Genomic DNA, 27,764 nt, shown 5'->3' on the forward strand with positions numbered 1-27,764 from the left:
AGCCCTCAGTGGGGTGACACATCACTGCCATATGGGGCAGAGTGTGGAGGGGACAACCCACAGCAAGGCTGTGCAGGCACTGAGTGGTTTTGGTGGGACTAATGCAGCTGCTTCTATCTGTTGAAGGGCTCTGAGCAGAAGCCATGACATGCAGCCTGCTTGGGATGCAAAAGGCACTATAGGATGCTGGACTGTATGCCATCTACCATTCTCATGGGCAGTACTCACCCTTACAGAGTGGTTCATCCAGAACCAAAGGACCACAAAACAGTTACGCTTAAATACTGCAATGTTTGCAGTACTTGTAGTCCTTAGATTGCTCAATTAGGAAAACAGCAGGCTGAGCTTTCCAGCAAAGGGAAAAGGCTTGTCTCGTTTGAGTGTAGAGCTCCTTATGCAAGCAGGCAGATGTATATACAAATTTAAGTTGCAGCTGCTGATTTCCAAAACAACCTAACCTACCTTTTGAAGCCTTTGAAATCATTTCTTATTCACAGTTCCCTCTAAAATGAACAATGCCAGAGGGTTTCTGCAACTTCCTACTTGCAGCAATGCTGAGTCCACAGCTCTGTCTTCATATCTGGTGAAACTGCAGCTCACTCCAGGCAAACAAAAGCAAAAATAACACCAAATCATAGAAACTTCTACTCAAAAATAGAAGCCCAAGATGTTTGCTCTCCTTCCCCAGAACCATCATTTTCATGTGACAGTTCATGCCAGTTCTCCCAATACAAACCTTTTTTTCCCACCATTTTACTCATTTCTATCATGCATTCTTTGTTCCTCTTCAAAATATCAAGAATGTTCCTTTTGTTTTCCATTTTTCTTCCTCTCTGTCTCACTCTAGAAGATGATGATCTACATTTCATTTCTGCAATAGTTGATTTTCTGTGATGTTTGGGAAAACTACAGTTGCATCGATTGCAGGAATGATCTCCATTATAAAATTTCACAGCCAGTACACTTTCATCATGGGATGAGATAGGCAACCTAGGGTATTAAATCAAAATTGTGATAGCTATATAACAGGTGCAGTGAATGTAACAAATCTAAGAGGGAAAAAAAGAGAGCCTAGTAGAGAGAAGTACTTTTTCGAGCTAACAGGTGGAACTCCTTGCCACAGTACACACTGACAAACAGAATGAATTATACATCAGTAGGGGTCTGGAAACCTAGGTTGCTAAGACATATAACATGATATTTTGGAAGAGAAATCAGGACCAAAGTTCTTCTACAAATTCTGATTGTAAGCTATGTTATTCTGCAGGGATTAATAAACAGATTGCCGTAACTTCTTTTAGACAGGAAGAACACATCACATTTGTTTACAATTTTCTATTTCTACATTTGTTCTACAGAAAAGTACAAGGCATAAAATGCTTTTCTCAGAACGTACCTCACCTTCGGGAAAGAAATCAAACCCTTTGAGAAATTCAGCAAATAAAAGGGGAGTGCTTTTTAATCTTTATATCTCATTAAAATTAATGCATGTCTTCTGCATAAAATATATTTGATAAATAAACATTGTTTCATGTCTAATGAGAGTTTTTTTTTTGAAAAACTAAATACTAACCTAACATTTTGGAAGTGCAGCTCCACCATAATTCAACTAATTGTCAACCAAAAAAGAAGTAGCCCAGTAGGGGGAAATCCATATGAAAATAGCAAAAATGCAGTTAAAGAAGCACCTTCACAGAAGGATTTGCAAGTTGACAGTGGTCATTAGCAATGCGATGTACAAAATGCCTCCTCACTGACCTACTCCACTAAATAAAACTGTCTATTGTTTGGGTTAAGGTTTACTGTTTAAGTAGCATTGCTGATGTGGAGGCATATAAGCTTGTTAGACAAATAAAATAGAAGCTTGAAATCATTGCTTTCATGCTCCATGTGAAATAAGCTGTAAAATTAGCTGTGCTTCTACATCTTTCTTTTTGTATAATCAGGAAAAAAAAAAAAAAAGTAAAATACCAATATTGCTAGTTAGATCTGAAATATCAGAATTCAAAAATTTTAAAGCCCTTTCATATAGTTCCAGTTTTCTAAACTAGTGGCATCATCTTTAATGAGACTTATACAGCAACACTGAGACACATGCATTCAATATAGCTTAATTGGTGCTTAGCAATTAGTAATTTGGCAACAAGAGATCTGTTGAGGATGTTGATTCATACAGACATGTCCAGGGCTCCTGCAACCCCACTGCCATCATACACCAGTTATAACATTGGTTTCTGCTGTAAACATATGCGTATAGGCTTACACATGCTAGAAGCATCCTGAAACGGCCATAAAAATGTACTGTGTGATTGCCTGGGCACTAGCATCAACAAACACTCTGTCTTCTGCCAAATCTTAACTGGAAGCATTTTATCAGTCTTTCAAAGATATATTTTTCCCTCAACAGAAACAGTCTAGGTTATAAAGAAAATTAAGTTGTCTAAATAGATCTGATTCAGACAGGTAGATAGTATAGAATTCTGCATGCCTTTGCTGAGTGCCTCTAAGATCAAAACTGCAGATGCAGTATTGCCCATAACAACTGAACGTTGCATTTATCTGATGATCAAAAGGGAAAAAGAGAGAAAAACATTGTTTTCTGTGGGAAAAAAAATACAGTAAGTTATCACTTTGAGTAACAACATGAAGAGGAGGTGTGTTTTTTATTAGCTCTATCTCATTCTCTCTTCGTATACTCATAAATAAGCCAGTGCTCCTCCACCATCCTGATGTGTAAAAACATTATACTCTGAGGAGTAGACAGCGGCAGGAGCAGACATGAACTGTTGGACTTTCTTCACTTTCATCATGTGGACTCAAACCTTCTACTAGAAATCTGTACAGCTCTGGCTCTGCAATTGAATTATTCAAGGAGAAAAGGTATTATATTGTTAAATTAATGATCTGACATGCCTCCTTCCCTCCATTTGTGCAAGGGGCCCTTGCTTACACATTTACTGTTACTCATTGTAGTTAATGCTGAACTCGTGCCTCAAGTGCATGGCTGCTGTGGGCTCTGCTGTGCTACCTGCCTGCTTTAAGACAGACCTAGCCTCATCTGAGGCCTTTTCCTTCTCACTCCTGTCACATCTAGCAGTAGTTACTCTAGCCACAATGAACATCTCTTCAGACCCATCTCCAAAAGTCTGAAATTGTCATGAAGCTGAGGACACCTGCAGCCTTGCTCTGCATTTCGTTACTCCCCCCACACAAGGGACATCTACGAAAGCAGTCTGGAGAAAGGTGAGAAGCCAGCTTAAGTACTAAATTAGGAGAGGGTTAAAGTATTCAGCCTCTTACCAGATAGTTTCATCTAAAAAGGTCTGCTTTTTTACTGCTCGGTGTGTAACAATTATGTATTATACTCTTTCCCATGTTCCAAAACTGTAAAATACAAAGAAGCTTAAAATGTAGACATGTTGGCAGGAGTTTTCATAGCAGACTGGTGGATTAAGAATCATTTCACACTAAAATTAACAGAAGACAATGTCAATCATTTAGACTGCTTTATAAATCAGCATTAACTGCACTGAGAAGCATTTCAAAGCAGGAATTGCTGACTACTAGGCTCAATGAACACTCTCTTCTGAATGTTACATTTATACAGCAAAGGTGTGAGGTATGATTTCCTAATTAGCTTCATGTCAGAGATACCAGATTAATAATAATCTTATTGTGAGTGAAGCTGGTATGTGGTATGCAGTATAATATATAAAACAGTTCTGCAATTTGTACTTTATAACATCAGAGTATAAAATAATAATATTAGACTGGCAATAATGGGAAGTCACTGGAACTCCAATTTTCCTCAGAAAGCCTGGTTGGGATTTTCCTCACCATCTACCACTGCTGTTCATAGCACTAGTATTGGAAAGGCTTTTTATTTATCTTCCTGGTGCTCTAAGTAAAGCACCACTGGGGACAGCTTTCCAATCAGAGGGATGTTACAGCATGTTTGCATGCCTTTGAGTTGAGCACTGCAGCTAGGACTATGGAGAGGAAATGAAAGCTGCAATGATGCTTGGAAGAAATCACTCTTGCATGTGCAGTGCTGTGCCTTTGCATAATATATACTGCTGCATGCTGCCCTGGCCCAAGGCAGACTTGCACCTTGAAGCTGACCCAGGCTGTGAAATGGACCTGGAAACAAGTGGGTATCATGAAAAGAGCTATATAGTTATCTATGTATATATATCCTATGTAGAGGAACAGAAGTAAGGTTCAGACAGGGATCAGAGCAGCTGTAAAACCCAGCTCTTCTGGTTCTGGGCCACTCTTTGCACAATGCTGCTGTCTTCTGGGCTACTGGTTACCATCAGCTCTTCATTTGTTACCTGATGCACTATGGGTGACCTCTTGCTCTACCAGCTCACTTCCAAAGCAAAATCCAGTTTCCCAACCTTAGTAGCAAATATTCTGTCTATTATAAGGAAAAATAAATTCAGCTATTGATGTAAATGCTGCTGAGCAGCTAAGAAAATAGAAATGTATGATGCTAAAAGAGGCTTTTCTGATACAACCTGAGCTGTTTGCACAGAAGCACATGCAAGAATCTTCAGAAATCAAGTTCTAGCTTTTAAATTCAAAGTAAGAATTGTATATTTTTCCCCTTTCTCTTGGTAGATTTGAACATCCAAGCCTTCCTCAAGAGGCAAGAGGGGCAAGACCCTCATCCTTGTCAGCATTAAAGTTGTCAGGATCTGTGAAATTGAATGCCACACTATTTCTGATGGGGTGGACAGAGCAACTGATGGCACTCATAGTTCTCAGTTCATTAATAGCTTATGGGGAATGTGCAGTTAAATGGTGGTGACATGTTTCAGAAGCATCATTATCCTCATAGAATAAAAACTCAGTAAAACCTCCCTTTTTACTGAAGACTTGTCTATTCACAAGTATATTTCTGCCCTACACTTAATGCTGAGAACTTACTTTCTATCTCCTCTTCTCCCTGCTTCAGCTAGATGCAAGCTGGCAAGGGAAACACTGAGGGTAGAAAGTAGAAGTTAAGAGCCAATCAGGATTTTATTTTGTGAAATTACAGTGAGAGCAGAGGAATCTGGAAAATATTTGCTTTAATTTCTCCTCTGCGTTTTGCATCCCAGGGGCCAGGCTTCTGCAGCGAGGCAAAAAGCCAGCAGCAGGCACTGGAATCCCCAGTGGAGATAGGCTTGCTGCATTAGCTTCTTCCAAGAACTGAAGGTGCTGAACAGATGTTAGGCCATCCTAACACACATCTGTGGGGCTGGCTCAGGAAAGGTATAGCTTCTTATACCTGTACTTGCCACTGACAGCGTCACTGCTGGTGGACAACAGGCTTCATTTCACCAAGAGACCTGACTTTGCAACTATTGAGGGCCTGCTGCCTCTTATGGTACCTGCTAGTCACAGAATTTTAGAATCGTAGAATTTTAGAATCTTAGAATTATTGAATTATAGAATGGTTTAGGTTGGAAGGGACCTTCAAGATCATCCAGTTCCAACCACTCTGCTCTGGGCAGGGTGCCAGTCCTGTTGGATGATAAGGCCACATAGAACGCCAGCTCCATGCCAGCTCCCCACTGCTTCAGAACAAAACCAAACAAATGAGGAAAAACCTAATAGGCTGCACATATTAATAAATGATGGCTTACCTGTTCATAAGCCTGATGTCTTGGGAAGATTTAAAACAAAGCCCTGAGCTCCAGCTTTTTAATTTTCAAATTTCAAATAATTTTCAATGCTGTCTCCTATTGTGTATGCTTCAACTCCTCATCTTGGTACAAACTGGCAAAACTGAAAAAATGGGAAGAGGTGACACGGGAAGGGGTGACACAAGAGTTGGTGACAGCAAGAGCCTGCTGGCTGGTGAGGCTGGGCCCGTGTTGAGGCTGCAGATGGAGGAGCTTCTTCTGGAAATGCTGGGTGGTGTCCCTGCCAAAAATTTTGAAGGCTGTCTCGTATGAGATGAGTCCAGGAAGGGAGTATAGTCAATGGGCACAAGAATCAAAAGTGTGGATGAGTTTCTCATTCCTGGCCTATTTTAATTCAGATCTGAAGCCAGAGTCTGGTAAGGAAGATAAAAAACAGATTAATGAAACCTCAGAATTTCAGCTTAGATTAAAATAATATTGTTCAAATATACTCTGGGGAAGAAGGCTTGACAATAGTGAGGATGCCAGCATAGTGTAAGTGTAGCACAATGCGACATGCTGGCATGTGGTAATTTTAAGAGCCAGAAGTATCTTCTCTTAATCTATCTGAAATGCAAATGCAAAGCCTGCTTTCCCTCTTCTCTCTGTGTTTTCCTGACAACCGCTGCCAGAATCCAGCCACCAACTTGTCACCACAAAACTATGTCGGTACATTGGCAGCGCTGAGGTGTTGGTCTCAGCCTTCGTATGCATGTGTGTGTGTGTGCCTTCCTCACACAGTCTGCAGGCCAACGTCTGGTTTCTCAGACTGACTCAGTCCTGTTGATAGCCAGCAGGAGGGGAGCCAAGGTTTTGCTCTGAGAACAAGGTGCCTGGCACTCTGCAGCAGGGTTCTGATCCTGTGCAGGTCAGTGACAGGCCTTGGTTGTCAGAAAACACACAGGGGTGGTTTAAATAGAACCTTTCCTAACCCTGAGTTTTCCTTAGCTCAGTTCTGTGGAACGGACAAGAACCCCATTTTCACTATTTAAGTGGTCTGTCTCATTACAAATTCAGGCTATGCTTAGCTCAGAGCACCTTCAGGATTCTCTGCAATGAGTGGGGACTACAGATTGTTTGCTGCACTCTTTTCCAGAGAAATAAATATAGCAATCTATTTTATGGAAATGGGATGCAATTCACGCATTATTGAGCTGTAGTGGGTTTTGCTCTTTTAAAAGTCATGGTGAAAACAACAGCCTTCTTACTGACATTTGAAAAATAACAGGGATATTTTCCCTGTCTTCTCCTTTTGTAGCTACTGAATGCAGTATACTAGAATACTGTCCTCTTGCTTGCAAGATCTTCTAGCAGCTTCTTGCTCCTCCCTGTACCCCTTCTTCTCTCTGGTTTTCCTAATATTTTAGTACACTCTTTACCAGTATAGGAAAATATTCTGGAAACAAAAATCATAATGAATTATGTTTTGTTTCATTTTAAGCTGCTTTATTTAACACAACTCCACAGGCTATATCATGGCCAACTAAGGCACCTCACAGAATTCATCCCACCAGGGTGCTCTCTGTTAACTTTCTGGCGTGAACTGTCAGAAGCAAGATTAGCACACATCTCCAACAACACAACACTTCTTGGTAGCAACGGTATTGTACAGAATCATGGAATCACAGAATCACAGAATGGCCAGGGTCAGAAGGGACCTCAAGGATCATGAATCTCCAATCCCCTGCCACACGCAGGGCCACCAACCTCTACATTTAATACTAGATCAGGCTGCCCAGGGCCCCATTCAACCTGGCCTTGAACACCTTCAGGGACGGGGTATCACATCTCACTCTGATAAATCTTCCTCAGTTCTGATTTTGGAGGGCAGTTCCACACCCATTCCTTCATAGCAGCAATGTGCTTGCTGCTCACACAGCCATCCAGCAGACATTCCATTAGTTGCTCTGCACCAGATGAGGTGGGGCACACCTCTTTGGTGTGCACCCATCACCTGCAACAAGCACTACAGCTAATGGGGAGGTAGGATAATCATGGAGTGAGCACCATGCGCTTAAATAAGAGCACACAAAATGTGTTTAAACCTATGTTTGAATCACAGAATCATGGAATTGTAGAGGTTGGAAGGGAACTCTATAAATCATAGAGCCCAACCCCCAGTACTTTGCAGAGAGTTGCTGTAGGGAAGGAAAGAGCATCAAATGTGATTGCATTTCAGGGTGGATGTGGCCTGGTCCCAACTCCAGCCGCAGTCTGCACCAGTCATGCCCTGACCTTTGCTGGATACAGCCCGTAGCTGAATTCCTCTCTGGGGCAAAGCTTGACAGCAAAACATGAGAAGGGTATTGAAGGGATTTAATTGCATAACTTGCAAGCCTCAGAAGGAGTTGCCCATGTAAGTTCTCAGTGCACTGTGGGAGTATAGGTGTCTCAGTCTGTGTGATAGGGCATTTCAAAACCAACTGTAGTAATATAAGCAGTAACTCACAGACCTTTGTGAAAAAAAACAACAACAGACAGGGAAGTTCTGCATAAAAACAAAAGGCCAAAAGTGAACAAATAAGCTATATGTCAGATGCCATTCAACAGATTATTTAAGGTAAGCTGGAAGATTGAAAGAGCATCCCTGTTTCAGCTGGTGTTGTTGCATTTCCCATAGCTGTGAGCCCACTCTGACAACTACTTATGAGCACCATCTCACTTGGGATACTCCAGTAAAACCTTTGCTTTTGGCCACATAGATTACCAGGATTTTGCAATATTCTGTGAGTCTTTGGTACAACAGAGGACCTCTTTCATAGAGGCAGAGCTAAGCAAGAAGTCACTTTGATAAGCTGTCATGAGGGAAGGAGCCTGGTACCAGTGAGGCAATGGGACACTGGACATGGACATGCCTGAAGTCACATCCTGCAGCTGGAAATGGAATGGAGCTGAAGGAGGAAAGCAGCCATCAGAGGGGTAAAACACCAGTCTGAAAGGCACACCAAAGGGCAGGCAACCTGGAAAACAGAGGTCATGCAAGGAGTCTCGGTGTCTGCAGACTGTGCCAGTGCTGTGGGAGCAATGTCTGTACTGCTCCAGGTGGTGCATTTAATTGGCAAATTCAGTTTTGTTCCCTTGGGCATGGAGCCAACTGCTGTTCTGAAGTTGTGGAAAGCAGGGAGTAAGTGGGAAAGTGGGGTTTCCATGCTGCTTATACATTCAGTTTTGCTGACAACAGGGGAAGTGCATGTTGAGTATTAGGGAAAATTTTGTCTCAGAAAGAGTGGTCAGATACTGGAACAGGCTGCCCAGGGAAGTGTTGGAGTCATTGTTCCTGGAGGTGTACAAGAAACAAATACATGTGATGCTGAAGGACATGGTTAGTGAACACACTGGGGATGCATGGAGGTTTCCCCAGATGATTTTAGTGGTCATTTTCAACTGTATTAATTCTATACTCCTGTGAATCTATGATTCAGTGAAACAAGGTGACCTCCAGTTTGTCTCTCCCATGACAATGGAGATTGTCTGTCCATCAGCAGATGGTTGTGAAGCCACTGTTTCTGCTGCAGAGCACACTTCTGCAGGACAGCAGTGGGATGAATTCTCAGCCCCCACTGGCTTCTCCAACAAGGCAGTCCTTTGCCTGCTGTGCTATGGCACCCAGTGGGATGGGGTTGGAAGGGAGTGGCTCTTCAGTGTAAGTGAGAGAGGAGTGAAGGAGCTGCCAACTGAAGAATGTAAAACCAATGCTGCAGCTAAAAACAAAGATGATGCTGCAAAAATCATTGTACTGGTCTCCTTCTTTCCCCTCCTGCCTCCTTCCCTTCCTATTACACACCCTGGATTTCTAGCAAGGTGGCTTTTACTTGCAGCTCTGTCACTTGACAGAGATGGATTCTCACACGTGCCATGCACAGCCACCTTCCTTTCCCCTGACATGTGCTCTTCACTCCCTGCAGCTCCGTGCCGCGTTACTACTGACAGCCGCGCTTATTCCCTCTCCACTGCCCCTCGGCGCTCCCTCCCCATCCCCACCAGGCTGCTGCATCCCTGCAGACCCACTGCCTGTCTGTGCGGGAGGTGCAGCAGCACTGCTCCCCTGCTGCAGTCCTGCGGGTCTGTGCGCACCGCAGATGTCAAGCTCCTGCCGCGACCCAGCGCTCCATAGGAGGAGCAAATGAGCTGAGACGTCAAGGCAAAAAATTATAGCCATGCGAGCTCTCCCTGTGCTCAGCTGCTGCGAGAGTGCATACATGGCTTGTGTGACAGCAACAGCGCACAGAAGCTGCAATGAAATGCAGTTAGCAATACAGCTGGGAGACAGACAGCGAGGCAGGCACTGGTCCAGCAACTGAAATGATCCTACCGTGAGCCAGCCCGCAGCGCCTTCAAAAGTGGCTGACTACTGCACAGGAGCTCGTCTTTCTTTGCAATTACTCCAGTTCCCCCGGGTGACTGCAGTGTGTGTTTCGCTTCACTCTTGTTGCTTTTTTGTTTGGTTTTGTTGGCACGGGGTTTTTTTTTTCCCTCCTGCCTCCTTCTCTCCTCCCGTGTCCTTTTCTCCAGGATGGCGGAAGCAGAGTTGCACAGGGAGAGGCTCCAAGCCATAGCAGTAAGTCAGCTTTGCATTACTTGCTCTTTTGTCTGCGGCCGGGGGATCCGCAGGAAGGGGGCAACGGGCAGCAGGGTTGCCGCCAAGTTGTGTACAGAGTTCTTCATCGGGGAGCGGTGGTTGCAGCCTCCCTGCAGGGTTTGGCTAGGGAAGGGGCTCCGGTGAAGCTCTCTGAGCTGACACGTGCGGGAGGGAAAGGCGAGCGCGCAGCGGCATGCTTGGAAGATTGATGATGAAGAAGAAAAGAGGGAAGAAGTGGGGAGGAGGGGAGATTGCGGGAGAAAATCCGTGCTCTGCTGAAAAGGGTGTATTCACCCTCAGCTGGAGCTGAGCTGAGCTGATTAAGAAGTTAAACATAATGGATCTACTGCAGGGCAGTTTTCTGCTGCAGGAAGCGGTTCTGGTGTTACTAATTTTTAATACCATCAAATACAAGCGTTGTGTTATCAGAATCGTGTAATTATGTGTTGGATAAGCTGTTACCATAGCTGAGTGCATGCTTTTAGGCAGATTCTCTGCAGAGTTTCATCCTGCCAGGGGAGAGGTCTGAGCAGCATTTTGCCCCATTTTAGCCAAAACTTTCATTTCCACATCTCACGCCGTCATCCATAATGAGTAACCGCTGCAGACCGTGGGCAAGGATGCCCCTGGGGGCCGGGCCTGGCTGCGGGTAACCATATCCCTCGGCATGCAGGCACTGCCAGCTCATCGCCCGGCTCACCATGGGGCAGCCCCACGTAGCCCGCATCACGCGGTTCCCGGTTAGCACGGGAGGGCTGCGGCATGCGGCACATCGAGCTGCGGCCATCCATCCCCTGCCACCTCTCCTGTGATCAACAGATGCTACGTGCTGCAGCCGGCAGAGAGCACGGGTGTCCTTTGTAGCTGGAGGCATGGCTGCTGCTGCCGCTACTGCGGTGCTGCTCCGCGCTGTTTGCTTTGCATCCTCTGCTCTGCTAATGAGCCCATGGAGATATAAAATAACCAGATATAAAGCAGACAGTTGCGTTTTCTTTTTACCTCTCTGAAATATTCGCTGGAAAAACATCAAATACTTATTGTGTGCTGAGAAGGGGGGCAGGGGGAGAAATACTATAAGTGTTTAATATTCAAGCAGCAGGAAGTAGGTGAATTTTTTAGGCTGTTTCAAAGTTCTGTGGCATTGCCAGTTCCCCAAACGAAAGCACTGGGATTGCTCCAGAGCTAACCGTTGCCACTGCTTCACGTTCTGGGCTCCTGCAGCAATAAATAAGGGAGAGCTGTGCTGCAGAGCAGCTCAGCATATTGCTGCTGTGCATGTTTCTGGAAGACTTCCATCTCCAAATTGAAAAAATAAATAAAAAAAAGGTTTACATTACTGCTGATTTTCCTACCTGCTGCATAGCAGCCAGCACCCACTGCCACACCACAAGACATCCCTACACCTTGCTGCAGAGCAAGTCAGATGCTCTTCTTGGTGCTTTGGATTTCACACCACTGAGACCATTATGGAGATAGAATTATAGTCTGGTGTGTTATAGCTTCTTGGAGTAGGCTTAGGCTGCTATGAAGATCCTGTGAACCTGGATCTTCGTTTTCCCAATAATTTCCTATATAATTTCTATTTCTATAGTGCCTGATAGGCTGACTGCAAGTAAAATGTGGTATGGTGATATGTGCAATGATTTAAATTGAAAGAATTCAACATCAGCATCAAAAACATTCTTCCTTATTTCCATCTGAGCATGGGTCCATTAGGTGACTTATGGCCTACACATTGCAGAGCAGCAGGTTGTCCATGCAAGCTAATGAGGTGACTTTTCTCCTGCACTTGGGTGGTTACAAATGTTTATCAAAACATAGATAAGGTTATTTCCAGAGTAAGCTTTGCTGCATTCAGATGAGCCATGTGACGTGAGTTTGGTATTTCTTCTCTGCCACTGGTTGGCAAAAATAAGGTCAGTCATCATAAGCTGCATGTCTTTTCTCTAGAACAAGAGAAAGCTTGCAGTGGTGTTCCCTCTAGAGTAATCAGTGGAAAAACGGTCTACACAGGCTGCAGTATTTCATTCAGGTGAGCAAAAGCTTACATCAGTGCTCTGCAATGAATGCTGGACATACATAGAGAAAAGCTCCTACCACAGTGCTTGGACTGCTGAACACTGCTGCTCGTAGATATTTGCTTGCCTTCATAATTGCCATGGCAGATGGGTTTGTCAGGAAGAGAGGAGTAAATTTTAAGTGCCCACCACTGAATACTTAAAGAAAGCAAGATCTAGATACAGAAATGTGAATATTTAGACCAGAAGGCTGACAACTTTCGAAGAGTTGGTTTTGCCCTTTCTTACTCTATCTGGTAACAGTTATAGTGTATGCCATTCTGGCACACAGACAAGTGCCATGGGAAGTGGAAAAGAGGGATCTGTCAGGACATTAATCTGAACACTGGTGAACACAGGCCAGCCACTTGTCTTGCCAGCAGAGAGTGTTTAACCTCTCTGTGCATTCATTTTTGGTCTGTAAACCGTGAGCTTTGCCTGTGTCCTGGAGAGCTGTTAGAGATACACGCAGTACTGTGGAGAGCTTGGATGCTATGGTTAATTTATCAGGGGAGGAAACAGCTAAATAAGCCTCTAAAAATAGAAAGTGTGGTTTTGGAAAAGAAAAAGAGAGAAAGAGAAGGAATCTTTAAAGAGATACGTTGCTAAAGCCACTGCACATGTTTAAGCTGTGATTTTCAGACCCTGCTGGTTTTGAGTGCAGTCCGGGTGGAAAGTGGAGAGATGCAAAACAGCCATTGGGAATTGGAACTCAGGTCTCTGCTTAGGAACAACGAAGAGGTACTGTGTCCAGGGCAGGACACTGACATCCAGGAGTGGTTGGTTTTCTGATCCCTCTTTCATCAGAGGCCTCCTCAAATCTCTCACCTGGGCGCCATGTAGTGGCAAATCCTTCTGTCATGCCCCAGCATCCTTACCATCTGTTTTTGAGCCTAACTTCAACCACAGCATCGGTTGAGTGCTAGATGGAGATGCCTTCAGGAGGCAAGCAATAGGTTCCAACAAAAAGCTGGAAGCCTTCTTGTCAATTAGCTTCTGCACCACACTTCAGTGTGCTCTTTTGCTGAAGACAGGGTGGTGGGTTAAATTTTGTGTGGAAAAGGAGACATTTTTTCACTTAAAAAAATACGTCTGCATTAAGTAGCTCAAAAGTTTGGCATGTGAGTGGTGCTGGAGGAAGTATGCTCAATGGCCAGTAGGTTCAGGGGACAAGTGAGCCAAGTGGTTATTATAATTTAGACAAGTAAAATGCAATGCCCTACAGTTTATGATATGGCCCCATTCTCTCTGACCACAGATATCACTATCAGACAGTAATCTAATTATAGCAAGCATTTACACAATGTAAATATTTTCCATAGCTTACATAGCACTCATAAACCTTGGAAGTTGAAGGCACTGAATGTGTGTATCAGGGCATTCGAGGTACAAATGTCTCGTACATTACATCTGATTCAGTACGTCTATCAGATGAATTAAAGGTAATCACTGGCAGAGTAAACACTAAGGAGAAAGCGTTCACTAGGGCAACTATCAGCACAGGAACTAGAGGTGGTATTCAGGTTCAGACTTCACACAGACTCCATACACAAGGGGGAAATTGCTAAAATGTACTGATTTCTTAGCAAGTAAACCCACTAGTAATAGTGCTCTGCCTTTACCAGTGCTCAGCTCTAGCAACAAGTGAAATATTAAAGAAAAGTTGTTGCTGACATCCAGGTAGCTGTGTCAAAGATAACTCTTGTGAGGAAAGACTGTTCTTCTCCATCTGTGCAATTACAAGTTTGTTGAACTGGATTTAATGCTGCTGAAATGTCATCAGATGTTTGATTTAGTACTGCAGTACTCTGTTGTTTAAAAATAGCACTCTCTGGACATGTGGGGTATACCTTAGATGGATTAAGGGCTGGCTAGCTGACAGGTCTTCCAAAATTGTTGCTAATGAGGGAGACAACTGACGAGGAGTCTTGCTCCTTGGACTGAAGGCAGAAAGCTGACTTTCTCTCTGAATGGAGGTTGTGGTGAGGTGGGGCTCAGCCTCTTCCCCTGGGTAACAGCGATAGGAAGAGAGGAAATGGGCTCAGGCTGCACCAGCAGAGGTTCAGGTTGGGTTTAAGGAAAAACTCCTTCTTCAAAACAGTAATCAGACGCTGGAATGGTCTGCCCAGGCAGGGGGTGGGTCGCCATCCCTGAAGTTGTTCAAGAAACATGTAGAGGTGGCACTGAGGGACATGGTTAGTGGGCATAATAGGAGTGGGTTAACAGTTGAACCAGATGATCTTTGAAGTCTTTTCCAACGTTAACGACTCTGTGATTCTATGATTCGTGAACCCAGTTTTCCAGGCTTGAAAGTGTTCTCTATCCATAGTCTGACGTAAATACAAAATCAAGATTGTCATGTGATGATAGCACACAGAATGTGAAGGAGCAAGTAATGGTGACACAGAATAGCCCTGCAGAGCAAGTTGGATTATTTGGAAAATGGAATCCTCCTTTAAATGAATTTCTTCACACCTGTGCACAGCGGGTGCAAAGGTGGAATGATGCAGGACTCTGCATCAAATGCAGGAGAGCTTGGAAAAGGGAGAGGAAGGTACTGTGGGAGATCATTCAGAGAGAATGAAAACAGAATTGTTGTTCAGACACCAAGATTAGCTTCACACCATTGAAACCAGCCCTGGGGCAAATTTAGATGCCCTCCAAAAAGAAGACTGGTACTTATACCTACAAAATTGCAATACAGCTCTTTGAGAGTAGCAATAGAAATGATATTCTGGAAAGATAGTATTAGTATGATTATAATATCACCTTCACTGGTAACCCAGATGACCTATTTTCCTGGGCTGGAACCTCAGCAACTGCAGTACCATAGAATCATATAATTGCATAGAACGATACCAATAAATTTGAGCAGACTTATTGACAGAATAACGAATATCCTTTCTTTGTTTTATTCCCTACTCACCCACAAAATTAAAAGTCCTGACTAGTAGAACTTCTGTCTGAATTTATATTAATCTGATACTTCTCCACAATTTAGATATGTCATGCCAGAGGCCATCATTTATGAAAATTGAAATTCCTGGTGTTGGAGATCAAATGGAAGAATGTGCTATAAGCTAAAATGTGCTAAAAGGCTACTGTCTTGTGCCTTCATGTAGAAAGTGATGTTTTTGTATTTAAATTAAGCACACCATCAAATGCATTTGAATTCAGTTATTTTCAGTTCTGAAGCCTGTAGAAAAGCATGTAGCAAGATTATTTTCTGCATGGAAAATAAGTGAGTAAGATGAGTAAGTGAGTAAATAAGTGAGCTGCAAATTACTGGAGGCTGGCAGACTGATGGAGTTTTACATGTGTTTGTTATGCTCTTGATATCTTTGGTTTTGACACTGATCAAAATAAGAGAATAAGCTGGATGGTCTGACCCAGGGCAATCATCCCATGTACCTACTGTAGCACATTCCTGGAACTTAATGTGCTTTCCAGAGTTTTGGTGCTAAAAAAACACCTTCTAGAAGTTTACTTGAATATAACTGATAAGTAATTTAATCATTTTCCCCTTATTATTCTCTTACTGTCCCATTTGCAATTCTATTTACCGTTCAGATTAATCATAGTTGTTACTCTGCCATCTTGTTCTCTTGCAGGCTTTACATCAGAGTATTGAAACAAACAAACAAACAAACAAAAATCCTGTTTCTATAGCTGTAGCTATATTTTTAAGGACACATACAGATTTTAAACTCTCAGCTGAAAAAAGCATAGAATCATAGAGCCAAAGAATTGCTCAGGTTGGAAAAGACCTTCAAAATCATCAAGTCCAACCACAACCTAACCATGCTACCCTAACTCTAACAACCCTCCAATAAATCATGTCCCTGAGCACCACATCCAAATGGTTTTTAAACGCATTCAGGGATGGTGACTCAACCACCTCCCTGGGGAGCCTATTCCAGTGCTTAACAACCCTTTATGCACGAGGACTAGTGAGGCCTTGACAGATCTATTGAGAACTGTACAGTGAGGAAGACCTGGTGAGGTTAGGAGAGTGCCAGGAACTGCATCCTGCTATGCCTATTTGCAGGAGTTTAGTAACAGCAAGCTAGAGGTTATCTTGAACTAAATCTAATTGAGGTCTATCTTGAGAGCACAATATGACCCTGTGAGGTTCCTGTATATCTCAATGGACGTTAGCTGTGGGAGAGGAAGAGTTAAGTTTGCATTTGCTGCAAAGTCTCAAGTGAGCTTTCCCTCCACACAAACCTGCAGTCCTGCCCTGGATTGCAGCAATATCATGAGTCAGCTTCATGGGAGACCTTCCTCAGAGCACTTGTATATTGTCTTGATTTCTGGAACATGTGAAACAGAAGGAAATGGTGTACTGTGCTCAAAATGGTATAACCTTGGCTCAGTCTATGCCAAAAGCCAGAGAGAAACTTCTATAATGTCTGAAAACTGAACAACATCTCAGGTTCTATCTGAGTTGTTGCTTTAGAAATGTTTACAAGACAGCAAGAGAAGCAGAAATAAGAAAAAATATTACTGTCAAGGTATCGGTGAAACTTGGAACAAATAGAAACCAGAAACCAGCATGCTCTTGAGAAATTTCTAGACAGTCTCCAGACTTAAAACTCAACTGTTTAAATTTAGAACTGTTTCCACAGCACATTCCTAGCCCTTAACACATCACCAACATCTCCTGAGCACAGACAAGGAGCTGAGATGCTGGATTTCATTTTGTGCCTTTTAAACAAAGTTTTACAAAATAAATCTGAAACAAAATGTTTGTGTTAATTGGGAGGGGGGTGGGAGGAAGGGGAAGGGAGGGGAATAGTGTGGTTTTGGTTGATTTCGTGTGTGTGTGTTTGTGTGTGTGTATGTTTGGGTTTTTTTGTTGTTGTTTTTGTTAGTTTCTTTTGTGGATTTTTTTTTTTTTTATATAAGTCTGTGTTAAAGTAAAATAGTTGAGAAAGATTTATATTTTTGGAAAATACTGTACAAAGCCACTCTGGAATGTAATTTAAGAGATATCATATGCTGTGATAAGAGTGAAGTAGGCATTCATTTGAAGTCACAGATGAAGCACTGGTGCTTAGATGCAGTGTAGAAGTGATGTGATTTCAGTGCCATTGGTCTGAGATGGTGCACAGTGATGCTCAGTCTCTTTTCATAGAATCATAGAATCATAGAGCCAAAGAATTGCTCAGGTTGGAAAAGACCTTCAAGATCATCAAGTCCAACCATGACCTAACCATACTACCCTAACTCTAACAACCCTCCACTAAATCATGTCCCTGAGCACCACATCCAAATGGTTTTTAAAACCCCCCAGGGATGGTGACTCAACCACCTCCCTGGGGAGCCTATTCCAATGCTTAACAACCCTTTCTGTAAAGAAGTGTTTCTGATATCCAACCTAAACTTGCCCTGACACAACTTGAAGCCATTTCCCCTCATCCTGTCACCTGTCACCAGTGAGAAGAGACCAACCCCACTCTCACAGCAATCATCTTTCAGGTATTCAAAGAAAGCAGTAAGGTCTCCCCTCAGCCTCCTTTTCCCTAGACTAAACAGCCCCAGTTCCTTCAGTTTCTCCTCGTAGGGCATATTTTCCAATGAAAACACTCTTACTCTTCCAGGAATCCACTCCTTGTATCTAACTTTTGCTTTAAAAACAGTTTTACTCTTGTCGAGAATGAAATGTAACCTTCCATTGACCCAATTCTTGTGAAATGCAATGACTGCAGAGATGGCCAGTCTGTATCATTCATTCATTCAGGAAAGCACCAACCAGTGCACACTCAGTAACCAATGAGTACTCATTGGAATAGTATTATTGAATTATTTGTGCATGGATCTCAAGGAACTTTGCAAAGATTCCAGAGTAGTTTTTTACCGCTGGGAAAAAGGAAGCACAGACGATGGATTTGCTTGCCTGCTTCACTAACAGAATCCATGCAAAGCCATGGCTGCAGTCCCATGCTTCCTTATTTGGATAACATAACACTGAAATATGGTCTCAAATCTTGCCATCTCCTCACTGGCACGTGAGCACATGCTGTGTGTGCTCCAGACCAACGGCGTCTTTCAGCAGTTGGACTTGGGAGCATGCAGATACTACTCCTGCCCTGATCCTATATTTGTTTTGGAGTAGAAAAATCTTTCCTGCTGCAAATTCTGGGCTGAGAAGTATGCTGTGCTTCTAAGGGTTAACACTGCTCAGTAAGGCAGTGAAATGGGTATAGGCTTTTGGCAGTGACACTCCAGACTTATGTAGCTCCCAACATACAGATGCTTTTTGTTACTTAGCCACAAGGTATAATGCTGTAGGTGTGTAAAGTTTTATTCCTCTTTACCAACAAAAACAATCAGTCTCTGCACAGGAAAAGGCAAACAATCAATGCAGCTTGGGGAGCTCTTTTTGGAAGAAGATGGATGTGGTCTTGTCTAGGAGCTGCTGCTCTTCCCAGACAGTGTGAAACCCCAGTTGCCAGGGCAGGGCTACTCCTGCTGAGTTTCTCCCTACAAATATACACACCTCTGCATGGCTCTCTGTGGTCTGTGCTGCAGCAGACCTTGGCACTTCCCTTTTAAACAGTCTCTGCTAATCCAGTACGATCCTCTTTAGGAGGCTGATGCAAGCATCTGGCATCAAAGTTGTCAGTAAGTTTGCAGTAACGGCAGAGTAGGGGACTGGATTGTCTCCTGCTCTGGCACTGGTACAGAATTACACTCTTGGATGTGCTGGCAAGTACTGGCAGCTCCTTGTGGACAATGTGATATTTGGGAGTTAAACCGTCATCTTTTTTGAATTTTTATCCATGCTGACATAAAAACTAATGCTTGGCTGTTAATCAAGTATTTGTTCTTAATAAATATAAGCATATGCAAAGACTCACTGCCCTTTAGCGATGTGGGCTTGGGTATAAGGCTGATTCATTTTCTGGCATGGTAAGATGTATCTTTACAACCATTCCTTCTGGTTGGGATAAATGCAGAATGAAGAATGTACGTAAGCCGACCCCAGCATTCTGGAAAAGTCAGTAAACTGTTTGGGTTAAGGAAGTAGCTTCTAGACAGCCAGGGAAAAAAAAAGTTCCTAGTTCTTAAAAAGTGAAATGAGAAATTCTTTCAACATCTCTGAACTAAGTTTTTGTATTAGTAAATAGCTGTGAAATAGAAGTTCCTTGTGATAAATGTGTATTTTTTATTGCTGAAGTTCCAGAAAATACAAAATTTAGACTTGATTTCACATAGGATACCTGAAACTTGTCTGTGAAACTAAGAACTGTTCACATCTTTCATGCTTTTTGTTCATCACAGAATAATAGAACCATTTGAGTCAGAAAGGACCCTTAAAGGCCATCCAGTCCAACTCCCTTGCAATGAGCAGGGCACCTGCAGCTCCATCAGGTGCTCAGAGACACCGCTTGAGTGTCTCCAAGGATGGGGCATCCACCTCCTCACTGGGCAACTTGTGCCAGTGCCTCACCATGTTTATTGTAAAAATCTTCTTCCTTATATCCAATCTAAATCTCCCCTTTTAGTTTGAAGCCATATCTTAGTGTCCTACCACATCAGACCCTGCTAAAGAGTCTGTTATCAGTTATCAGTTTCCTGATCTACCAGAGAATAATAACATTAGAATTTGAGTGTTCTGTTACTATTTATATCCTCATCATTTCATATGATGCTGAGCAAAAGTTTTGATTAGCTTAACCTGACAGTGAACAATGCCCATTTCCTCCTCTGTATATCTCTCAGTAATTCACAGGGCTCTATGTCCAGCAGAGCACTTGGCCCAGAATCAGTAATTTCCAGTCTAGGTGACTCTTTATATTAATGGCAACCTTTTTTCATACATTTAAACCAGTATAATAAATCATAATTTATAGAAAGGGAGATAAGGTTTATTTTAAAGATTATTCCACTGCTAGTAAGGATTGGATGGAGATCTCTGCTGAGCTGGAGAAAGTTATTGGGAAAGTCGTGTCAAAACTCTTTCAGAAATCTCTTTCAGAAATGCAGAATTCCCTTCTGCATTTGGCCACTTTTTGTAAGGAGAGTACTACAGCATCCTTCTCTGCCTGTGGACACAACACCCTTGGAAACAGTCCTAAAAAAAAGTGTAACAACAAGGCGGTTGGTCAAAGTACCAACAGCTTCAGTTTCTGCTTGGTTTTAGTTTGTGATATTGTGTGGCAAACTACATCCTCTTGGAAACACAAGAAAACAAAGATTATGCACAACTTCCATTCCTTTCAAAACACATGTACCTTCATTACATGGTGAAATAATTTCATTTTGTGTCAGTGTGGATGACACTGACCAAGCAATTGTGCATATGTCAGATGTGTCTGGTTGTAAGGCTGTAAGATCCATGTGACAGCTCACCAGCTGTTGCTATCTGAAAGGATTGAAGAGCATTTTAACTTGATGACATCCACATGGACACAAATGGCATCAGGCTGTTTGTGTCCCTGATGAGCTAACTAGGCACAAAGCCACACCTGCATGGCTTGCTTCATGACTCATCCTGTTGCTGCAAGTGGAGGAGCTGGTACAGGAGGCCTGTATCAACCACGGCCCTTCAGGACTGACCTTACTTCAGCTTTTGATGGGTTTTGTGGGCTTGAATCAAATAATGTAGCACAGTTGTTATACCTGTAACCTGGATTTGGTTTGAAGTAACTGTAGAGTCAAAAAGATTATTGACAGGTTACTTGCTTTCTTCACTTCATTTAAAATAAAGAATTCTTAACGCTCAGCACTAACTAATTTCTGGACAGCAGTTCTGAAGGAAGGATGAGAGGACTACAGTGGAACACTTCTTGGCAGTCTTACATGTTGTGGAACAGGTAGTCAGGCTGCTGTTTATGAACAGAACTGTTGTCCATGAGGCACAAGAAGATATACTCTGCTTAGACCAGTTCTTCATGTCAGTCTTCAAGGAAAGCTGCCTAAATAGAAAGTTTCAGAGTGTCAGGAACAACCAGAAAAACTAGAAAATCCATTCAATGGCAGAGGGATTATAACTAAGATGATCTTTATGGTCCCTTCCGAACCAAGCCACTCAGTGATTCTGTGGTTCTATGGCTCTATAAAATGGACATTAAAGGAAAGACAGAAGTCAGGTTGGTTGATGTAATGAAGAAAACACCCAAGTTATGCTTCTTTAAGTGTTCCAAATGCTCTCCAAGTTCCTCCTACAGTGAGCTACCAGAATTTTTGTTTCAGGTGTTGTTCAGTCACTCAATCATAAGGAGCCTACATATCAAGCATTCTTCTGCAATCAGTCTGTTTGCTTGCAATGCCGAGCACAATGCTTCCTTGAGAGCTGGAAGCTGAGATGTGTATACTTGGAGACCCATGGTTTAATCCAACCATGGTGATAGAAGCCTGAAGCTTGATTGGCTTACTTTGCATTTTTGGCAGAATAATGGTATGGGTAGTCAGTCACTGGATATCTAAATGTTGAGTAATACGATTGTGTCTGTACCCCTTCTTATATACTTATACTCTGTTCTTGCTGTAGGATCCTGTCCTGTTTCCTATCAAATTAATAGGAAGTTTTATATTGATTTCAGTGGCAAGCTGGAGCAGACCCATATAAATCCCATAAGTGTTTGTGCTATTTCTGACTCCTGTGTAGCATCAGATATGAGCTGTTTTACAGATCTAGGTCAGATTCTCCCAGACAGCCAATAACAAGTCTCAAAATAAATAAAGAAAATGGAATTCATCCTTCCTCAGAATTTGGGAGTTGCATAAGTTACTCCTTGCCATGAACTCTTATTAGTAGTGCAGTTACATAGTGGGGAAGTGGCTAAAATCACCCATTTTAAAAAAACAGACTTTTGTGTGAAAAACAGAACAAGATTTCAAATACCACTTGTTCTCATTCATCCTCATGCTTTTATAGGACATAGACAGTTTTGAGAATTTGGGTCTCTCAGCAGTCATTACTCTTGTCTTCATCTCTTCTACATCACCAAGAGCTCAGATTTCTAATAGTTTTTAGCAGATTAAACTTCCCCTGCCTTACTGAGCTTTATTTGGAAAAAAATAAAAATAAAAGAGAAAATGAAGAAGAATTAAAAAGAACAGGAGGGATTTTCAGTTCCAGGGAATTCCTATTTGTGGTTTCTCTGCTAATTCTGAGAGGTGTGAAACCATGAAGGCTGAAATTTCTTTAATGCTTTTGCTAAAAATCAAAGGGAATAAGACACACTAGCAAGCAGCATAAGATAGTGATGGCAGAAGCAAATGAAGGCAATGCTGTCATAACATTTCACTGTTCTTCTTTTTGTCCTACTTAGCTTGCTGTTCAATTACCTTTGCAAATCAACATGAAACTTTGGAAAAGATCTTTCAGAAGCATTTGGGATCTAGAAAGGAATTGGGCATAAACTATAGCCATTTCTTTCTAGGATGAAAGAACTGTCAAAGGTCCCTGGAAAGCTCAGCTTCAGGAATACTGATAATGAGTGTCTCCAGATTGGCATGTATATGCAGGAAACATTTAAGTATGCTTTCTGGAAGGGCAACAAGCACCCTACTTCTATATTTTAAGAAAGTGAACACCATATCTAAGAAAGTAGCCAGAGATAGCTTTCACTGTTGATTGGGTGTTAGTATTACATTGCATTTTAAGTACTTTCCATTTTTATTAACAGTATTTTTTAACTTAATAAAATCCCATGTTAGCAATGAACAATGAATAGCTGGTTTGCTTGTGAAAATATTTCTGAAGCATTGCATGTTTTATTACGTGGTTCAGAACTGGAGATACTAGGTAATTAGAAAAGTGAAAAGATGGCAGAGCTAGTGGCATCCTTTTGTTTTATTGCAGGAGAAGCTACCTCCAGAATCTTAAACTATTTAATCTACTTTGGCTGGTGATTTTACAGATTAACTCCTTTTTAGTCCCTTAAAAATAATACAAAACCCACAGTCTTTTTGACTAATTGGAAAATGACAATATTGGTTTTGGTTGATCCAAGTGCTGGGATTACTTCATGTGAAATGCACCACTTTCTGAAAAGTGGTAGTGTAAATGTCATCCAGAAATTCAAGATGTATTGTCTTTCAAAGATCACCATAAATGCATTTCCTCTATGAAATATTTGAGCTGTTTTCCTTGGCTAAAAGGCACAGAGGATAATTAGAACACTTTAGGGTATATCTGCATGATATACCGAAGTGCATACATCTGCACAGAGATGCACATAAAAGTTTTGATCTCCTAGGTATCCAAAACAAGTCCTCATTATGGCTACTCAGGTGTTCATTGAGATGGGTGTTCACCAGAAATCAAAGATAATAGAAGTAAGACAGTAACTTGCTCCAGGCTCAGTGCAGAGCAGTAAGGATGAGAACAGCTGCCTCTGCACAGTGCTGCGGTGGCATCCATTAGCTCTCCATACAACTCAAAGTACATGCCAAGGAGTCTTAGCAAACTCAGTATGAAGCCTCAAATTCCATTTCAGAAAGGAGTCCATGCAGTTGTTCACTGCTTGTTCATATTTCTGAGTTCAGATATTGTCTACAAAGTTCCCACCATCCAAATCCCATATTTTACCTGCAGAAATATACATTTTTCCTGCGTTATATTTAACACAATTTTTTACAGAGTGTTACAGACTACAAATTTATTTTTATTTTCACTTTCTCTGATGAAGACTAGCTCTCTCTCCCCATCTTTTTTCCTGATATATAATAAGACCAAAATTGCCAGAAGTATCTACTAACTCTGAATGCTCAGCAGAAGACATTTTACAGTCCTGTATTTTTCAGAAAATACACTGAGTTGTCGTGTTTCATATGTATCCAAAATACCTCTCCAACTGATGCAAAAGAAATAGTGAAACTTCAGTGCATCTGGCTTTTGCATCTGTCAGATTCAAAATGAATCTACATTGAGACAAATCAGGTGTTTATTGAAATGCTTTAGCTTGAGGAGAATTAGAGCAGCCTATAGGGAGAAGCTTTTTTCTGAAGCCGCTAACAAGTGGCGGATTGAAATACAACACCCACTTTGTGAAGGGGAAAATCGCACTTACCCTTTTAAAAGTTAATTGCATCATTGGTCTTTATGCTTTTTAAGTTCAAGAAATATTATTTGTTGTAGTCGTTTTCCTCTCTCATAAAACATAGATACAAGAAAGGAGAGAAATGAAATCTGCTCACTAGGCTGGAATACAGAACAAGCCATTGGATTTCACAGCACTGACAATTCAAAAAAAAAAAAAAGATGGGAAAAGAAACCCAAATGCTTCCCAGAGTTCATTACTCTGCCTCCTGCAGTCCATGAAACTTGATGCACCAAGGGAGGCAAAGCAAGAAGCTGCATTCTGTACCTTCTGAGAGATTTCAGGGTGGTTTTCTTTATATTTCAGCAATGGAGAGGAGGAATCCTTACTGCTAATTGATGTCATCAGAGCAGTGGCAGCAGAGGTCTATGTCCTGTTGTACTAGTCAAACAGCAAACTCATGCAGTGTCAGCAACCAAAAGAGTAGAGACAAAAGAACAGGAAGGTGAGAGAAGTGAAGGCAGAGAGGTGAAATGATTTACCCATGGACATTCAATGAGTAATGGGTCTTTAGACTGTCATTTTAGTGAGCTGCACTCTAAACCCTACAGTTGGTGACCACATTAACTGGTCAAAGGCTCCCACCCTAATTCCCACAACACGGCGATCTGCTTCGACGAGGAGTGCAGAAGGAGAAGTGAGCTGAGGGTCTTGCCTTACCTACCTTCTTCCCAAACACACTGACTGTGTAGTGTAGCATAGTTGCTGTGAATAACACATGCCTCATCTTTATTTCTAGTCCTGGAGGCACAATAAGAATGTCCTTTTAGCAGAGAAGGAAGTACAAGCTGTTTTTCCCTAGGGCATGACAGCTTGCACTTTTTTCTCTGCTGTAACTCCACCTACATACATATATTTGTTTCTCTTCCGTGTCAGAGACTGCTCCAGAGATGTTGCCATTGGGCAAATATTAGCCCTTAGATAGAGGAAAAAAAAAAAAAATTATGCTCTGAGTATAAAATGACTTTAGGAAAGAGAAGCAGAGATGGAAATATTCTTAGCTGTACAGAGCAGTTCTGTCCAAGATATTACAAATCACATAACTGTGGCATGTATTTTCAAAGCCTGGCAGAGGAACAGATCATTTTTGTCTCTACCTTTCAAGCTGTGATCTTGGACAAGTGATGGGAAATTCTGAGTTTTTGAAAGCAGTTAAGATTCAGAGAAGAGAGCCAAAAAGGTGAGAGGGTTGGTGCCAGTTTCCTGGTATGCCTCTTGGAAAGAGGGCTGTTCCACAGCTGCCAATTATCAGGACTGTCAGCCAGCTAGTTTCTCAACAAAGATGCATCCTCACAGCAAGCAATGTGAGGCACCACAATAAAGTCATTCTATGTATTAATGTGTGTATCTTCTCTGAATGCCAGTTTCTCAACACAGGATTCAGGAAATATCATTACATCGTACTCCATCTTCTCAAAAGCTATGTAAGATTTATCAGAGAATATTTTTTTTCCATACCTCTTTCTGTAACAGAGGTTTCCTTGTAAACATGAGAGAAGCATTATTTCCATTCTCACTGAATGCTACATGTTGTACAAGGCATGCCAGTCCATCAGCAGTTTGTTTAGAAAAGTATTTCTAAGCCTTCTAACTTCCAATTAGCCTGTACAGGTTTAAATTTTCACCCCTACTCTGCCTGCCAGTGTAAAGCATCAGATGTTAAACAATCATTGCCTGTGACTGAACTTGTGTCTGCCTCCTTTATGCTTTGTTTCTTTACCAAAGTGATGTCACTGGATTGTAGAAGCTGGAAGGAATCTCGGGAGATTATCCAGTCCAATCCTCCTGCTAAGGCAGGTTCCGTAGAATAGATTGCAGAGGAGTATCTCCAGAAAAAGAGAATCCACAATCTCTCTGGGCACCCTGTTTCATTGCTCCACCACCCTCAAAGAAGTTTTCCCTGATCAAATAATTTAGTGTACTTCTTTACCTCTGACACTGTGTACCTTAAAGTTAAGCAATGGAGCGAGACCATGCTGTGCTCCATCAGGGCAACTGACCATACTGGAGGCAGGCAAAGTTTTCTCTTGTAAGCACTGCCTGATGGTTCAGTGTATGAGAACTTGGGTGGCAGTCATAGACAAGCCTGAAGCTGCATTGAAAGGACTTTTGTAGCAAGGCACACTCAGCAAAGGTTAATTTATTATGGAAAAATCCATTGTTAGTTCTCCTAAATGTTTTCTCAGTGCCCTTGATAAAAAAATTAAGTGAGATTGTACACCTGTTGGCTCATCCTCCATGTGCTTGTTCTTACACATCTTTAATATCACTCATTACGGTGTGTCATATTTCTTTTCTTCCCCCTCACCACCAACCTTGCTTACAGTTTTTCTCCAGAAAGAAAATTCTTGGACAGATTTCCAGAAAGACTAGAATAGGTAATACAGCAGTGAGGGGTTAAATTAAAAAATGTACCCTGAAAATACAATCTCTGTTGTCACCCTCCCCCCATTATCTTTTCTGTGTGTGGTGAGTTGTATTTTCATAATATGCCTCTAAATATAGTGGATGTGTCTGCAGTAAATGGCTGGTGGGTGGATCCCATCTGTTTGTCACACTATAGGAAAGCATTTTAGAATGTAAAGGGAAAGAAAGTCGTAATTGTGCAAGTCCTTACAACCCACCCCAGTCTCTCTTTTTCTCATCCAGTTTGATGCCTATCTGTGCAAAAGTCACAACGGAATTTCAACTCTTCCCCCAAATCTTTTTTTCACTCAGAACTTAACCCTTGCATTTCTCATACCCACATTTGAAACTAACTCTGCCTTTCAGTTTTCTGTTCAAAAAGGGTAGACAGTATATCCTTATAGTTCTGACTTTTCTTTCCTGTGGTCCAGTCTCTTCAGATCACTCTGGTTCTAGAGGATCAGCTTTGAGATATACTATACATGGGAGCTATCTGCCACAATTACCAGCTACATCTTTTATCACATTACATTCTACAATGAATTATTCCAGAGGGAATTCTTGGCAAAGTCACTGTTACAATCATAAATACTAAAGCAGATCATGCTTATTGAAAGTGAGAAGGAACCCTTTACAAGAACTACTATCTTCTTGACCCTCCAACTGTAGAATGATGAAAGATTTTGTAAGAAATGCTACAGTTGAAAACAAAGCCACATAGATCCAAGCAAAAGTTAAGTTTTAATTTGCATTCATTCACTTTCTTGGCAGCTCTGTTGCCTGAAACTTATCAGCCTTGCTTCCTGATGACAATGTGTTACTGACATCAGCTCAAGTTGGTGGCAGAGATATTACCGATTTAGAAAATAAGCTGTCATCCAGCGGAAATGATCTGTTGTTTGATGCACAGCATCACCATGACCTGGGGTAGCCAGGGGGATGACCGAGCTGGCAGCAGTATGTTCAACCTCACTGGCTGGCATTGAAGAACTGA

General features: G+C 42.0%; 1 protein-coding gene across 6 annotated transcripts in view; it reads left to right on the forward strand.

The window, feature by feature from the left end:
* The first annotated feature begins 9,799 nt into the window (after positions 1–9,799).
* PALM2AKAP2 (PALM2 and AKAP2 fusion) overlaps positions 9,800–27,764 on the forward strand; it is a 243,269-nt gene continuing 225,304 nt past the window's right edge. For 2 of the 6 annotated variants that reach the window (XM_090131479.1, XM_090131480.1), the window contains exon 1: positions 9,809–10,230. In XM_090131479.1, coding sequence (XP_089987605.1) covers positions 10,186–10,230 — 45 coding nt within the window. In that variant the 5' untranslated portion in view covers positions 9,809–10,185. Of the gene's footprint in view, positions 10,231–27,764 lie in introns of all 6 variants that reach the window. The other 4 variants (XM_031609781.2, XM_090131481.1, XM_090131477.1 and 1 more) reach the window with 3 other exon arrangements.

This window comes from Phasianus colchicus, chromosome Z, assembly GCF_987193195.1.
Source record: "Phasianus colchicus chromosome Z, bPhaCol1.hap1.1, whole genome shotgun sequence".
Classification (NCBI taxonomy): Eukaryota; Metazoa; Chordata; class Aves; order Galliformes; family Phasianidae; genus Phasianus; species Phasianus colchicus.